The following is a 16522-nucleotide window of genomic DNA, read 5'->3' on the forward strand; positions in this document are numbered from 1 at the left end:
TGGAGTTTTTCATCAATTAACACCCCCAAGTCCTTCTCATTTTCCTCCTCTCAGTTAATTCTCTGTCCATTGTCCTCTACCCCTGAAAAAGCCATCACTAATTTCCACTTGCACATCAGTCAGTGGACTGCAACTCTTGGAATGCCACCATCCAGGCCTAGAGTCACCATTTCTGAATTTTCTTATGCACAGCATGAAGCATCCTGGAGTGAGACGGAGATACCTCTGCTGCTGGAGCAGGCACTCAGATGTTACTATATATATTCTGTACAGCTGTAGTGTGAACTTCTGTTTAAACACCAGAGTTTGTGGTAATTGTAGTGGTGTGTGTGAAGAGTCTTTGAACACTAACTGGTGTTTTTCACAGCAAAATCATGAAGTCTTGTGATATTTTGTTCATGCATATAGAAAAACTAATATTTTCATTATAGTTTTGTACTTGATAAATAGAGCCTAAAAAGAAGTCTCTTGTTTAACAGTTGAGCTACTAGTGACTGCCACAGTTAAGTGAGAATTTAGGCAGTCTCCTTGGCCAAAAATTCTCTGCTTTTCAGTATTGTGAATTTGTTGTGTCATAACCTTTATAGAGAAAGGAAATCCTGACTTCTAAAAATAAAATGCATTGCTATTTTAAGAATGTAAATTAAGAGCGTTTCAGTTTGGTGAATGCGATTGTTTCAAAAGTGCTATACATTTCTATCTTTATTTTAAAGCAGTGTTATCAATGTAAGACTATTTATTTATTTAAAATTAAGCAACGTAGAGTTAAGTCAAACAACATTGCTTAGGTAAGGTGAACTGAATTTGTGTTTTAGCAAGTAAAGTTAGGTCAACAAACATTCATCCTGACTAAATTTCTCCACGTGCTGTGAAGCCATTGTTTAGCTCACTGTCCTTATGTCATTATTTTTGTGCTATGACAGACTTCCAGGTTTTATCAAGGTTCTCGGTACTGCTACAGTAATGACTAAGGATTTCTCTGGGAGGAAGGCTTGCAAAAATCAAACTACTTTAGAAGGAAAAAACAGTTATCACTAAAAAAGATGAAGTTAATTTAATATTAAGAAAAAGGTCAGTGAGGACTGAAAAAAATTAGAGGCAACTCTCTATTACTTCTAGAATGAAGCAACATAAACTATCCCTTACAGGAAATGTGCAAAATTGTAGTGATGTAAAAAAAGACAGAAACACAAAGAGGTCTTTTCTTCTTATGCACCTTTAGCACTGAAAATTTATCTATCTGTTCTGTTACAAAAACATGACAATTCTAGTATGTTGAAATAAGTATCTTTGCAAAATGATCACAGCAACACACTTTTCTGACTATTGGGCTACATTAGTAGTCACATTGAAACCAGCACCAATGTTCAGAGTATGTGTTTTCCAGCACAGTTAATCTATTAGAAACTGTGCTTTACTACAGCTAAGAGGAAGGCTGAATACCTTCAAATAACTATGTATATGATGAATTATTATTAATTATCGAAAGATTCCCAATTCATGTTGTAAATACATTAACATTTAGATATACCAGATCTTTTAAAGTTCTGCTTTAATAATAAAACCACTTGATTGTCTAGAGTTTCAAATATTGCCAGTTTTTTTCCAAAGAGGTTTTCTTTGATCCTTTTATTTAAAACAAGCATTAATAAAACATCAGTTATGGCTGTACATAGTTTAGCTTGTGTCTACATGCAGATGGGCATATGCCACTGAAATTATTTTCTGGTACACTGGATGGTGATTTAAATGAATTATTGAATACTTCAAACCAGAAGTTCTAGTTACTGAAATTTAATATATGTCTGCAATTTTTTTGTCCTATCACTTGAAGTCTTTTTACATCAATGCCCAGAATTTGCATAATCATTTGGCTTCTCTACAATTATTTGTGACATATTTTAGTGGATTTGCTTGCGGTCCAGAAGGCTGCTAAGGGTAAAAACACTTGAATGATTGCTTCCACTTTAGTATCTGCTGAGGAAAGGTTAGTGGTGAGCCTCCTTTCGCCATGTGTTTCACAGATAATCTGCTGCTATAGTACCCACAGGCCTTGGCAATACCTATTTGTTACTTGAGATCCTGACCATCTGGCTTTTTCAATTTGAAAATTTGAAAAAGTGTTGATTTGGGGGTTTTTGGTTGGTTACTTTTGGGTTGGTTTTGTGGGTTATTTTGGTTTTGTTTTTTTGGTGGTTTTTTGTGTGGTGTTTGTTTGTTTGTTTGCTTTTCTTTGTAGTTTTTTAGTTTGGTTGGTTTTTGGTTTTGCTTTTTTTTTAAGGAAGTAAAAGCAGCACACAGCTCTAGTCTGCTTATAGGTGACTTCTGATGCTTGTACTGTTTCCTGTTTTTACCATAAGAGCTGCTACAATGCATAAAATGTGTTTTATATGAATGTTTAGATAGCAGTTTTTAAGGCTTAATGTTTGGAATGAGAGTCTGCTATGCTTTTCCTGAATAATACACTTTTATTGTGGTAATATTGCAGTATACATAAAGAGAAATTATTGGCATAGTATGAGACAAGCATTGCTGAAAAGCCAAGAGTGGGAATGTTGAAAACTGACATTCAGGTCTTTTTTTGTTGAAACTTTTGGAAGTAAACCTTAAGGTAATCACACCTCTCAAGGGCTATGAATATACATTTTATTTCTTTTGTGTATGTAATCGATTAAAGTAGTACTGAAGTAGCATTCACAGTCTGTGATGATTTTTGCATTTATGTAAATATTAATAGTTTATAAGCTAATAAACATACATCATTATTATCCAACAATAGATTCCCTTTACTAGGCAAGCAATAAGATTTATCTATATACTTGCAGAGGAGAAACAGATTATTCCATTCCTATTGGCACCAGTCCTTTTTTTGTATTTGAATACTGTAACAGTTTATGCCCAGATCCAGATCTTCCAATTGAAAAAATTTAAAAAAAAATTTCAATCTTTCAATTGAAAAAAAAAAAAGGTGGCAGGGTTTACACTTGAAACACCCAATTAAAGTGTGGCAGTTTATGAAGTTGTTATGCTGTCAAGGTAATTTATCCTGTTTCAGTTGTAAAGTAATGCACCTTAGATTATACTGCTCAGATGCCAATTTAAAAAGATGCATTTAATTTCATACTTGGAGTAGACAGCCAATGTGTATATGGACAGTTGTGATGTCTTAATGACTACTGATGCCTTGTTAAGCATCTAGGTATGGATATTTTTTCTGAAATCCATGTAAACAATTTTCTACTCCTTTGATTCTTGCAGAAATACTGTATTTCCTCATCATACTCTTTCATTATAGAAATTACAGTGACCTGGTAATTCCACTGCAAGCAGCTATTATAGCAAAACAAGAGATTTATTAATGTTGGGAGTTTAGATCAAAAAACATGATTCTTAGTTTTGCTTTAATTAGCTTTTTAGGTACCTATATATATACATTATATACATTTCCTATTTTGACCTGCATTTGGCAAAAATAAATGCTGTTTACAGTCTTGTGGTACCAAGCAATGTGGCTGCTTTTTGTTTACTTTTGTTTGTGCATGTCAACATTATTGTTGGCAGGAATAAGCTTAGCTGAGAGAATATTTTTGTCACTGTTGCAACAGTTGGTCCCTACACAATGTTTTATTTGGAGAATCACACCATCAAAATGGCTTTCTTGGCATGAGAATACTTCGTCTAACGAAAACTGACTTGGGCCCTGAAGGTAATTCTTGTATATAATTTACAAAAAAATAGTTGTGGTTGAATTGATTTTGCTGTACAAAATATAATAAATATTACCTCAAAATACACACACTTATGCACACAAATATCATACATATAATATAGCAAATATTATAAAGGTAGAAAAAATAGAGCTAATTTGAAAAGAGCAAATGGAATGGAAAGATAGAGAAAGAACAGTTTGTTATGAGTTTAGAGGGAAATGCCTGAGCTGTCTCTGAAATCCAGCAAATACTAAGATTATTTCATTGTTTGGAAAAAATCAGTAGTGACTGTTTTGAAAGACTTTTAATTTTACTTGGATTTTGTAAAAGAAAATTTTCACTTCTATAATATGGCTTGTGTATTGTAGGAAGGTAGGAATCTGTTTTAATAAAATTGTAATCCCACCACTATTACTTTCTCATTCATGTTCCAAATTTAAAATATTTATGGGAAAAGTGAATCTTCCCACTGCCAGCTCAAGTGCTGGAGTGAGGAAAGAGGAGCTTCTCCAGCCATGGTGCACATGGAAACCATGGTTTTCCAGCACGTGGTGCAACCAGGACACAAGCATCCGAGCAGCTCCAGCAGGCTTGGAGGTTCAGTTTAGCGCAGCCCAGTCAGACGCTGAATGGCTCTGTGAGACACTCAGATGTCTTTTAGTGCCTGTGTCATCTGCTTTTCTAATACCTAGGCTACAGTACCACCTCTGGGTACTGGTGTAGGTTCTGAAGCTTACAGTGATTGGGTTCCTTCCTCTCAGCATTCTTATCAAAGTAGTTATAACCTCAAAAGCCACCCAACCACTCAAGCCATGCTTAAATTTGTGCACGTTGATAAAACTCTCAGATAAACATGGAATGTTCAATAATGCAAATTTGAATTCCATTTTTTATATCAGAGAAATGGTTTCTTAGCTATATTATCAAAACAAAATATTAGGTCTTTAAGCTAGGAGTGTGAAAAAAATGGAGTCCCATTTTTGTACTGCAGCAAAAAAGATGAGAAAGACATGTTGTTTAGATAATAGTTTAATTTATACACTCTGAGTTTTTAAAAATTATTTATAGTTTAAGCAGGAATTAATCTGCTTTCAAAGCTCTAACACCTTTGCATCGAAATAGATGGTTATGATTTTGTAAACAGTCTTTAATGTATCTAGTAACTTAAAGTAGCATATGTGCAGTAACTTTCATCTTTATAACTTGATATTCCCTAATGAGCAATCATTTAGGCATTGTGTTTTAGGCAGAGCTGAAAAATGTTCCTTCCAGCCTTAAGGTATCTTTTTTTTTTTTTTTTTTTTGGCAGTAATCTGAGGAGACATCATAGAATCATGGACTAATATGGAATGGAAGGGATTTCTGTAGATCTTCTGGTCCAAAAGCCTGCTTCAGGAGGGCTGAATTAGATCATTTTGCTGAGGACCTTGTCTTTGAAGTTGTGGGCAGTGGCTAAGGGGATGGACTTATTTCTCTCAAATTTCCTACTGAGTACTGCATTGCTCACAGAGCAAGACAAAGAGAAATTATTTTTCTTCCTTGAGGGAAAAGTAATTTTCAGAACACTGTGATAAATATTGTCATATATGAAAAAAATATGAAACTTGTTTGGTACTAGTCTGGGGAATGGGCCAAGGAGCCCTCAAAATTACTTATATTAATTGTATTGTACACTTATGTATTTTATGGTGTAGTAAATTCTCATGGTTTTGTGTTTGCAGTTTCCTGAATGTGGCTTCTACGGAATGTATGACAAAATTCTGCTCTTCCGCCATGACCCTACCTCTGAAAACATTCTGCAGTTGGTGAAATCAGCTTCAGATATTCAAGAAGGAGACCTAGTTGAAGTTGTCTTGTCAGGTAACTAAAAGACAATAAAAATTAATGCCATGCTTTTGTCTGGTTGGTTGGTTAGTTTTTTTTTTCTGTTGCACTGTGTACTTTTTAGGAGCCTATTTTTTTGTCCAGTGACAGGTTAAATTTATAAGCAATTTGAAATATGTATTTTCTACATTTTTAGAGAAAAAATCCTATGTGGAAATACAAACCTTTTCAAGGAAGCACAGTAGAATCAAAATGTAACAAATAACAACAAAATACAGTAGATATTTTAATATTTACTTTATTAGCAGAATGGGTTGAAAATTAGAATTGGTCTTCCCATGTATTGCATAAAGTATCAACAGGTTAATATTTATTGGACAGAGTATAACCTTTAATTGATGCAGTCAGTTCCTAACTGTGGAGAAATTGTCAAGGCTGTTCTTACTACCAGTGTCCTGACTTCTTTTAAAGTCAGGATTTTTAGCTTTTACCATACATGAAGTGCCATAGCAATGTATTGATGTTGCAACAGAGGAATTGCTTTTTCAAACCCGCCAGGGCTGCTTTGACTCCTCCATGATTTATTTTTAAAATTGTTTAGGAAATGACGAGGAAAATTTAAATTCTAGGTGGAATAGTATATGCAGTTCTAGAATTACATATTTATGGGTGACTGTCCAAGAGGAATGCTGGATGCTTCTTGTACAGGACTGTTGACTGTTTGACAGGTATAAATGATGGTGTTAAAGGTGAAAAGGTGGAACAGAACAAATAGGTATTTAGGGCTTAGGAGGTACAAAAATCAGAAGAGATAGTTTGAGAATATAAGTCACTGCACAGCCAGAGAATAAGTTACAGTCTGAAGGTGACAGAATGTAAGAAGTGGTGTATCATGAGGTGAAAGGTCAAATTTTGGACTTAAGGAAATGATAAATGAATTTAAGGAGCATGCTTGTCCAGCAGGATAACCACAAAGAGTTGGTGACTCTAACTGAAGTAGGAAATAAGCAGAAATTATGAGACTAGAATGTAGAGGAAGCCTGGGGATGCTGTTAGGTCTCAATAGGACTGTCAAGAACATTGATGACACAAGGAAGATGAAGCTGTGTGACTAGGAATGGTGCAAAGTTTACAAGGGTGTGCGGTGAGTGAGTGATGGAATTTTAAAGAAACAAAGCTGAAATTTGCTATATAAAACATAGAAGATGGTTGAAGTGCTTTTTTCCCTTTTGGAACATGCACTTGGAGCATCTGGAAAGACAGCTAAATATAGGGAGATGAGTATGTTATGTAAAGGTAGAAATTAAATCTGTAGAAGAGTGTAGGATTAGTGAAGTGAAAGCCAAATTTCTGATGGATCCTGAAGACAGTGGAGATAAGAGGTAATGTAAGCCAGTAATTGAGCTAGTTTAATATTGTTTTCTTGTAAAGGACCTTACTCTATAATCTTTGATTAGAATAAAAAGAAGTACAAAAAGGAATAGTGCAAGTCATTCCTGTAAGTAATCATTCATCTTTTCCATATCCCAAAACATATTTTTCCCTTTTGAAAAGATACCAAGAATGTCTATTTTGTATTTCCTGCAGAAAACAATCATTCCAGATCAGTAAACCAGATACGGTAAAAAAAAAAAAAAAAAAAAAAAATTCTTCAAGGAATTTAGTTCTTTATTTGATGTATTGTTTACATGCTTTTGAAATGGAGAGCACATATTTTCCAGCTTGCCAGCACTGGGCAAATAGTTGTTTAAATCTCCAAGTACTTTATGCAGTGCTTTCAAGTGATAAAGGAAAAGCATACTGTTTAAGAGCATGAGGGGTTTTATGGATTTATTTTTTAGGTGAAGTGTCTTTTCACACAAGTGGTCAAGCATAAGCAACTTCATTATATTTAGTGGAAGGCTTTTAAAAGGTGGTACCTACAATTGCCCAGGACCTGTATATTTTTTTTTAAATTATTTAGGAAGAGTATTTAGTTATAGAATTTGTTTCTCTCTGTCTTTGTTTTTTGTGTCATCTGTCCCATTCTCCCCCCCAGTACATCTAAAGCTAATTACAGAATACAAAAGGGAGTAATAGTAATACAACTGTTACTGTCTCTTTGACCAACTACCAGTTGAGTGCTAAAAGCTGTTTCACATGTTATTTTTAGAGGGGCTTATATATCTTAACTACAGCCGTAACTCACGTCCTCACTAAAATGAAGTGGCTTTTTTTATTTAAAAGTTGGGGCTGAGAGATCTTAAGACTTTTCCACCAAGGCATGGTGATTTTGTAATTCCATGTGGTCCAAAGGAGACAGAAAATGATATTTAAATTCTTTCTTTTTTTTTTTTTTTTTTTTTTTTGCCTCAGAATTATTTTAATATTTTAGTATCAGATTCAATAAAAGTTTCATAACATATCCAGCAACTTAAGAGAAAGTATTATTTTAATTTAAAATATGTGCACCTTAAGTGCTGATAATAGATGTAAGAAATTATTGCAATACTACAGGAAAGCAGCAAATTGTTTTCTCTTACTATCTGACCTTTAGATCCTCAAGAAAAGCATAATACACTTTCAAACACTATTCTATAAAACTAAATAGGTTTTATTTTCACTGTCTTTTCCAGCATCTAAGATCATAAGGTTCTTCTATAATACAAACAAAACACCAAAGAAAACTGTAGGTTCTCAATGGTCTTGTTATTTCAAGCATTTGATACATTAAATGATTACCTAAATTTGAGCTTTGGAGGCAAGCAGTTCTATTGCTTATTACTTTAATAAGGTACTGGGAAAGAAAATGTGAGATGTCACAACTCCTAGTATAGACTAGAAAACTTTATGCATCTTCTTCTGACTTTTTGCCCAAAAACGAAAAGTGCTTTCTTCTGGGACTACTTTGGTAATACAAAAATTATATCGGGTTTCAGGGATAATCACTGCTTAAGTATCTAGTTCATTTAGTTCTGGACTTGACGACTTCTTTCTCTCCCAATTAAAGTGGTGCGAGTTCAGCAAAAAGTATATTTCATTCCTCATGTCTTTTCATGCAGCATAGTTAATTAGTGGAAGCTGCTTCTTAGAAAATCATTGATTTTTTTAATAAAACATTGAAATCAGCTTTAAAAATAAACAAACAAATGGTTGTTACCTAGCTATGTAAAGAGATCTTATTATGAAACCTTGACAACAAGTTTGCCAGAGGAGGAGGAGTGGAGACCACTTAGTCATCAATTGGTGATATCTTGAGGAGTTCAACAGCTGAAACCCAAGAAAAGGGGTGGGTCAGTTGTTTGCTGTTTCAGCTGCACATACCAGATTCCTCAGTGTGATTTCCTGAAGCTGGAATAACAGCTTTCAGCAGCTTGAGTCTGCTTTCCATCTCCCTCCTGTCCTACTGCACATGAGTTTCCTGTGGGGAGTAATTGTTAAAGGTGTTTTCTGTGTTGACATGCTGTAATACCAGCTCCTAAACACCACAGCAAGAGTAAGGAAAAGATCAGGCACACAGTGTCTATTCTAATATTACAGATTTGGGAATAGTTTTCTCCCCCAGTTGCATATGGACTTTAACATTGCAGAAATGGCTGGATTTAGTTAGACTCATCTGCTGACAATTCAGTGGTTTTCACTGTGCACAGAAGACTTTCCCTTCTCTCTAAATGTAAAAGACAGTAAATGAAACTTGTAGTATGTCAGGCCTGACTGCTGATTACAGTGTTACAAATGAAAGCCTTCGGTCAGATATTTCAAGTCATACATAAAATTAAATAAATTTCCTCTATAAACACTCAAGAGCATCAGTGCTCTCCCACAGGTGAGCCTTAACATTTAGGTAAGCAGCAATTCATTTTCACAATGTTAAAATTCCTGTCATAGAGGGAAGGGAAGTATGCCCAGTTCTTCAACACTGGAGAAGAAAAAAAATCTGTATAAACAGTCTGTAATGGACAGGGAAGTATTCAAATTCATTCAGGCAGTTTTTTATTGACACAAACAGAGTTTCAAATTGTTATGGATTTTGGCAGTAGCACACTGAAAAATAGATGAAGATGGATTCGTCTTTTTAAGAGAGATCCTTAAAAAGGATCTCTCCTTTTTAACAAAAAAAAAAAAAAAAAAAAAAAGTCTACCTAAATGCAGGGCCATAAGTGTATTTTTGTGATAGTTAATTAGGGTATGCCTTGAAAATTTATTTCGATGGGAGTGAAAACCCCTATGGAAACAGAAGAGATTGGCCTTGAGCACTACGGGGGATGAGCAGTGAGAGGGACAAAAGCAATGCAATATGTGTTCAGATGCTGATGTTGAACTGGTTGAAGTGCTTTCTTTCTGGCCTGCATTACAAATGCCTAAACAGAATGTGCATTCTGAAGTTCTGTAAATTCAGCATAGAGTATGGCAATTATTTTTGAATGACATATCTGAAAGAGACAGTAGGACATAGTGTCAGTGCCACAGCTTTGCTGCTGAAAACTATATGCGCTGTGGGTAAACATCCCCTAAGGCACTGAGATCTGATGTCAAAAGCTATACTGATTCACTGCATTCATTTTTTATTGCACATGTCAATACTGGTTAGTTGAGAGAAAGCTGAACTGTCAGTCCTAGTACTGTAGAGTTATACAATCATTTAATATCCTAATGCTATGCATTTTCTAGTTTTCATTGTAGTTTACTTAATTGCAAGGTCTTTTATAAAGGCTGGACAACCTGTGATTATTTTTTTTTTCTTATTATATTTCTCGGCATTTTAAGGGTAATAATAAATATGATAAAGATGATCATCTTGTGGTTTAGAGCTTATATTACAGGTTCTTGGAACATGAACATTTATCTACAAAAAATTACAGTTGAGAGGGGTTGTTCATTGTACCTGCTGTATTTTAGTCCATTTTAGAGAAGAGAATTCTACCTGCAGATGTCATACAGTGTAACTGAAACAGTTTTTGGAAGAACTAGGGGTGTCAGGTGAAACAGAAGAAATTTCAGCTGCTCAGAATGCAGCACCTGCTGTGCTTTTATATTCATAACGAACATGATTTCTTGCATTTGCACTGATGCATTATACAGTAGGATTTTAATGGAATGTAAGAGTTGTGTAACTCACTGAACAAATGTTGTGTGTCAGTCTGCTGACTGGTACAGAGGAGATAAGCTTGGGAGATTGCAGACAGCCAGAGGAATTGTCAGCCAGTGCCAATATAGATTCTGGCATTTTGGAAGTGAAAGGTCAGACATTATGAGAGTGGAAGCAAAAGGGTATGCTGAGTTACAGAGTCAGTTAACTGCATGTTAAAAAAGGAAAATGGAACTTTCATTATGAATATTAGTACCCCTCTTATGTGCAGTTTTATTTGCACCTCTCACAGCTTCTTCCTTATATGTATTTTTTTTTAATATTATCTGTTTCTATACTTAATTCCAGTTGAATACATGGGATTCTAGTTGTATTTGTACAAGAAATATAGGGATGTATCAAAAATATATTGCTTAAACACACAAATTTTTATGTTGAGCCCATCTGATTTACTAGACTGCAGTCCTCGGTGTTCATCAAGCAGTATCACGAATACTGTTCTGTCAGTAATGTATGGTTTGCCATGTTGCTTTTTCTTAGCTGTGCATTTTCTATTTCATTTCTTCAAAGTGCTAGAAAAGCTTATCTGGTCTCCTGATGCACAAAAGACAGAAGTCCTTGCTAGAGTTGTGGAAATCTCCGCTGATGTGTGGAGACATTTACTGACATTTACTTAGTTAAATTGCATTTCAGACTGAAAATGGATCCAAATCATCAGAGAAAGGAATTTTTCAAGTTATATTTGTAGGAAGGGTTACTTTTGATTAGAGTCCTCTCAAAAATTAGTAGACAGCCCAAACCAGGAAGCAAAGTACAGAAGTTGTAGTCAGATTTATAATCCTGAGATGGCTGTAAATGGGCAGTCAGTCATTCATAAACACTGAAAGGAAAGAAAACCAAAAGCTGCATCTTTATAGGTCTCTCTCTAAAATGCAGTCTTAGTGTTTGCTCAGGACAAGGCATTAAATTTATGTAAGGTGAGCTTAAATTAAAAAGTATTCTTCAGTGTTGTTGTGATGAAGCATTATTTGCTACAAGCTTCAAGTTGATCTGGGAAAGGGTGACTTTCATGTTCCCCTCATGAAATAAAGGATGCAAATGTGAATCCTCAAAGTAACATAATGTGACATTCACAGTAGATGTTAACAGAATGTTACCCTTGTTCTGATAAATTGGCTTCTTGAACCTTAACTTCTAGTTTTTTAGGCTGTTTGGTATTCTTTTGATCAGCCTTTAAAATTAGTTAATTCAACTGCCATTTATTAATGCCACTAAAGAGATATTAATGATTGAGAGGTAGTCCTTCATACAGAGACTATAAAACAAGCTGACAAGTGAGAGATGCTGTGGCTCTGTACTTCTATAATGTGAATCTTCTTGAGTTCCATTTTTTTGAGGTCTTCAAGGAAACAATTATTTTTGATGGTGCCAGACTTTTGTTCTTGCCAGCATAGTTCATGTCATATGAATCATGTCACAAAAATTTATTAGAAACCTGTAGCGTAAATTTACCAAGTCTTTTCATGTTATATAGGGGAAAAATAGTTTGACAGTTTTAATATGAATTTGTTTATAATAATTCTGTTTTTACTGGGGCAAAATTACATTGGGATGTAAGAGGTCTTTCCAAGCAACTGGAAAGCAGATGATGAAATATTAGCATCTTGTGCAAATTAGTGGAATGTACTTCATGTGCTTATTGTGAGCAGTTGTGCTCAGCTTGGCAGGATTCCTGAAGCATGAAAGTCAAAAAGCAGCTATTTTGCGTTCCCTTGCTGAGCTGATGAGGGCAGGAATTGATCCGCTTCTTTTGTTAAGCAGCAGTTTCTGCTTCTAGCATAACATCTAGCATACATGTTACACTATCTAATCATTGGATGCTGACATTTTATTTGGATTCAGTGCAGTTTGTACTGTCTTGTGTATGGGAAAATATATTGAACTAAATAAAAGCTGTGGATAACTGAAATTACAGTAACTACTATATAACAATATATAACAGGGTCCTAATGTTCACTGCCACCTCCTTGGGATAAAGGTTATGATGTTGCATCTCTGAACATCCTTTTATAGTACTTAAATATTTGGTCTCAATTTGGGATTTTACTTTGCTGTGCTTGAAAACCATCATTCTCTCATTGTCTTCATGCATACCTTAACATCCTGTTTGTCTTTGAGAAATGCAACTGTCTTTATTCTCTCTCCTGTCCAAGATGTCCAATTATTCTTTCTCATGTACTTTTAATTGTCTCTGGCTGTCATCTTTTTTCTTGTTTCTGTCAAGGAAAGGCTTACTACTGATTATGTTGAAGTCTACTGATTTTGTGTCCCTCACTGTTCATTAGCCTGTATCGTTCTTGGATCATGAATTTGAGATAGAAGAATTTTGTTTGAAGTTCTTATGATTAAAAGATTATTTCTCTTTTTGTTTATGCTTTGTCTCAAAGTCTTTTCTTAAGTGTTACAATTGTTACTTTCTGGATACAGACTTCCAGGATTCCTCTTTGTTCTGTGGCAGAAGAAGCTTAAACTCCCTGCCTGTCTTGCCTTACCATTCTTTTCTTTCTACTGCAGGAAGGAGTAGGTAAAAATAGGAAGAAAAAAAATAGATAACCTATCAGTATCACAACCCTGCATTCTCTGGCAGCATCATCAACAGTACACACTGAGTGAAATGATATGTGACAGGCCAGTGGGAATAGGGAAGCAGTTAATGTGCTAACTTTGCTTCCAGTGCTCTTACAGAAATACAGGCCATGCAAGTTTTCTTCCTCGGGTCTTGCTGTATGTCTTCAATATTTAGCAGCAGAAAATCTGAAATAATTGAAGGATTATGATTTAAAGCAAGCAAACAGTGTATTTCTTTATAGGAAAAAAATACCTTTCGTTTTGCAGTAAGCTTTCTGAACTTTGAAATTATTAATGTCTCACTCAAGATTTTAGATGTCACTTTAAAACTTGATCAGTTAGTAATCATAAGCAATGTCTTTTTATGTTTGTAAAAAAATAAATTTTTTAAAAAGATATTTTTGGTAAATAATATATTCACATCCTTCTCTCAGGACAGGACCTGTTCATTAGAGCTCACTGTTCCACCTCTATCTAACATCTTACACATCTTACAATTGATCAACATTTTACACCTTTAACTGTCCCGTTTTCAAAGAAAATAAATTTTCAACTTATTAATGTGTGGTTTAATGAAAATATTAAGTTTTCTGCTCAGCTGAGATAGTGTACTTGGTTTTACGTAAGTCATATAAACACTTTTCTTTTCACAGTCTCAATGAAACGATGCTTTCATGAAAGAGGAGGACAGATACTTAAATGGATGAATACCTAGGAAACAAAGGGTAGAAACAAAGGGTAGAAACATACTTTCACAGTGGAAGCAGGTCACTAGCTTCTTAGTGTCTTAGCTAGTTCTTAGGTCTCTACTGTTAAATACCTTCATAAATGATCTGGAAACCATGACTAGTAAAGTGTCAGTGTCAGCTTAGATAAAATTAAGTATAGATCAATATAGAGTTTTGGGGAATTTCTTGTTTTTTAGCTATGTAAAGCTGATACTGACAAAACCTGAAAAATTCAAGTTCTATGAAAATGTCATCTTAATGCTCAGTACCAGCCAAGAAAATCAAGTACAAGTATTGGAATTCTTAGAAAAGATGTACAGACAAATCAGAAAACAATATATCTGCCCTCCTGGAAAGGCAGGATTTCAGGTTTAGTAAATTTTGGCCTGATCCAGTCATGGATTGCTAAAAGAAAGATTTTTCAAGTTACATCAGTTTACCAGGGGTAATCTTAATGCCTGCAAATTTTCTCTTTTGTTATGACTAAAGTAAAAGAAGCAATTACATGATTTTTAATTATTATGCATCAGTAAGTTGTATAGCCAGCTTTTCAAGAAAGATGGGGTTGGGGTTGATTATAGTTCATTACATTTACATTCATTTCACTTAATGCATTAAAAAAAATTCTTGTCAGCTTCTAAAATAGTTCTCATTAATTGTTTATGTTCATTTTATGTTATATAGCAGTTATGTGGAGTCTCCTTCTCTGGAGACATTTAAAACCCACCTGGATGTGTTCCTGAGTGACCTACACCAAGTGAGCCTGCTCTGGCAGGCAGCTTGGACTCAATGATCCTCCAAAGTCCCTTCCAACCCCTGACATTCTGTGATTCTGTGTATGTTAAAGCTTAAAAGTCTTTTTTGAAAGACTTTAAGCCCCCCTTATTTTCCTTAAAGTACCTCATATTTACTCATGTGAGGCATTTTGTCCCTTTCTTATTAATTTTTACTTGGTTTTGGTTGTTTTTGTTTTGTTTTTTTTTTATGGTACACATCACATTTACTCTTCTTTGAAAGGTTTCAGATTTACCATTTTGGCTGAGTCTTAACACAATCCTCTTAGTAACAAGTGTCTCAATACATTATTCAAGTGTTACACTTCAGCAGCCCCCACTTCAGCTGGTGCTTTCTCAAAAAGCTTCCAGTGATGAATTAAATTTGGAGTCTGTGATGCATTTTCCTATATTTAAGAGGATATCTCTGTGCTCATTTGAACTACCAATGTCATGGTGTCACCTGATTAGCATTCAGAATCAGTAAGAAATGCTTATAATTTAAAAGGCATTAATAGAGAAAGCAAAAGTGCATGTTAATACAAACCATGTTTCCATCAAGCGATGGATCCACTCAGTTTGACAAATTTATTTAATCTGGTTAGTCTTTCTTTACTCTGTGGTGTGTGAAACTTGGACATAGCTATAAAATATTTCATGTTCATGTGCTTTTAAAGAAACATGCATTTTCTTAAACATGACGTGGCAAAGTCCTATAGGTCAGTGGTCTCCACATTTTTTATTGTGCACCTCATCACTAGAAATTATTAAACATACAGCCCCACTAAATGTATATTTATTTATTTATAGCTTACATTTGTTGCTGTAGTTCTAATATTTTGTTCTCACAGCTAGTGGACAGTCTTGGGCACCTTTCCAGGAGTGTGTGCACCTTGCTTTGGAGGCCATTTCTATAAGTTCACTTAAAATTCTATATTAGAAAAAAAATTATTCACCTTTTTAAAAAAATCAAGTCATATCTTTTGGCCGTGTGAGTAATGAAACTGCAAGTAGAATGTCTTCATACTTTTCTCAGTTCGTTATAATATTTCTTTTTTTTTCTGCTACTAACACATATTATAATCATAAAACTGATGTGCTGGGTCAGTGAGGTGATGAAGAGGCCACAGGGGTGGCTCCTGTGAGAAGCAAAATATAAGGTAACCCACTTGAAATAACTTGCCTATCAGATGAGCTGTGCTGTTAGCCTGTCAGCAGTATATTCTGCACTGCTTGGATGTATGTCAGGAAGAAAAATGTACTTTTTGAAGTCTCCTTGAATTCATGGTCTCCATAACTTATTTCCATAGTAAGTTTCAAACATAGCTTATGTAAAAATCATTTACTTGCATTGGCTCACTGTTGCCTTTGGTATTTTGAAAGAGCAAATAGCAATACACAGTCTCATGTTTATTTCCAATAAATGATGTTTGCAACCCTTTGTGGTAAGATACACATCTTCTTTAGGAAGTGCTTGCGGCTTGTAGCTAAAGCAGGTCTGAGTACAAAACAAGCAAACCTCGTTCCCTTGGGGAAAATAACAATTTGAAGTGGAAACTACAGAGGAAGAGACTCAGGAACTGCCACAGGTAGTGATCTGCTGTTTTTATATCTGGATGGTGGTTCTGACTCAGGGCTGGAGACATTGTCATTCTGACTGGAAGCTGGCTCGCTCTGGCTCTTAAAGAGGACCCAAGAATGTTTCTGGTAACCTAAGCAAGGTGCAACTTGTTGCCAAAACAAAGTTTGGGGAGGTTGCCTGCTTCTTAGGACATGAAGACTCCTATCACT

General features: G+C 34.9%; 1 protein-coding gene across 3 annotated transcripts in view; it reads left to right on the top strand.

The window, feature by feature from the left end:
• PRKD1 (protein kinase D1) overlaps nt 1–16522 on the top strand; it is a 124924-nt gene that overhangs the window by 57149 nt on the left and 51253 nt on the right. For 2 of the 3 annotated variants that reach the window (XM_071746202.1, XM_071746203.1), the window contains exon 2: nt 5432–5570. The exons of the other annotated variant lie outside the window; for it this stretch is intronic. In XM_071746202.1, the coding sequence (XP_071602303.1) occupies nt 5432–5570 (139 nt within the window). The remainder of the gene's footprint in view (nt 1–5431; nt 5571–16522) is intronic. 3 annotated transcript variants of the gene reach the window in all.

This window comes from Heliangelus exortis, chromosome 5 (genome assembly GCF_036169615.1).
Source record: "Heliangelus exortis chromosome 5, bHelExo1.hap1, whole genome shotgun sequence".
NCBI classification, from domain to species: Eukaryota; Metazoa; Chordata; class Aves; order Apodiformes; family Trochilidae; genus Heliangelus; species Heliangelus exortis.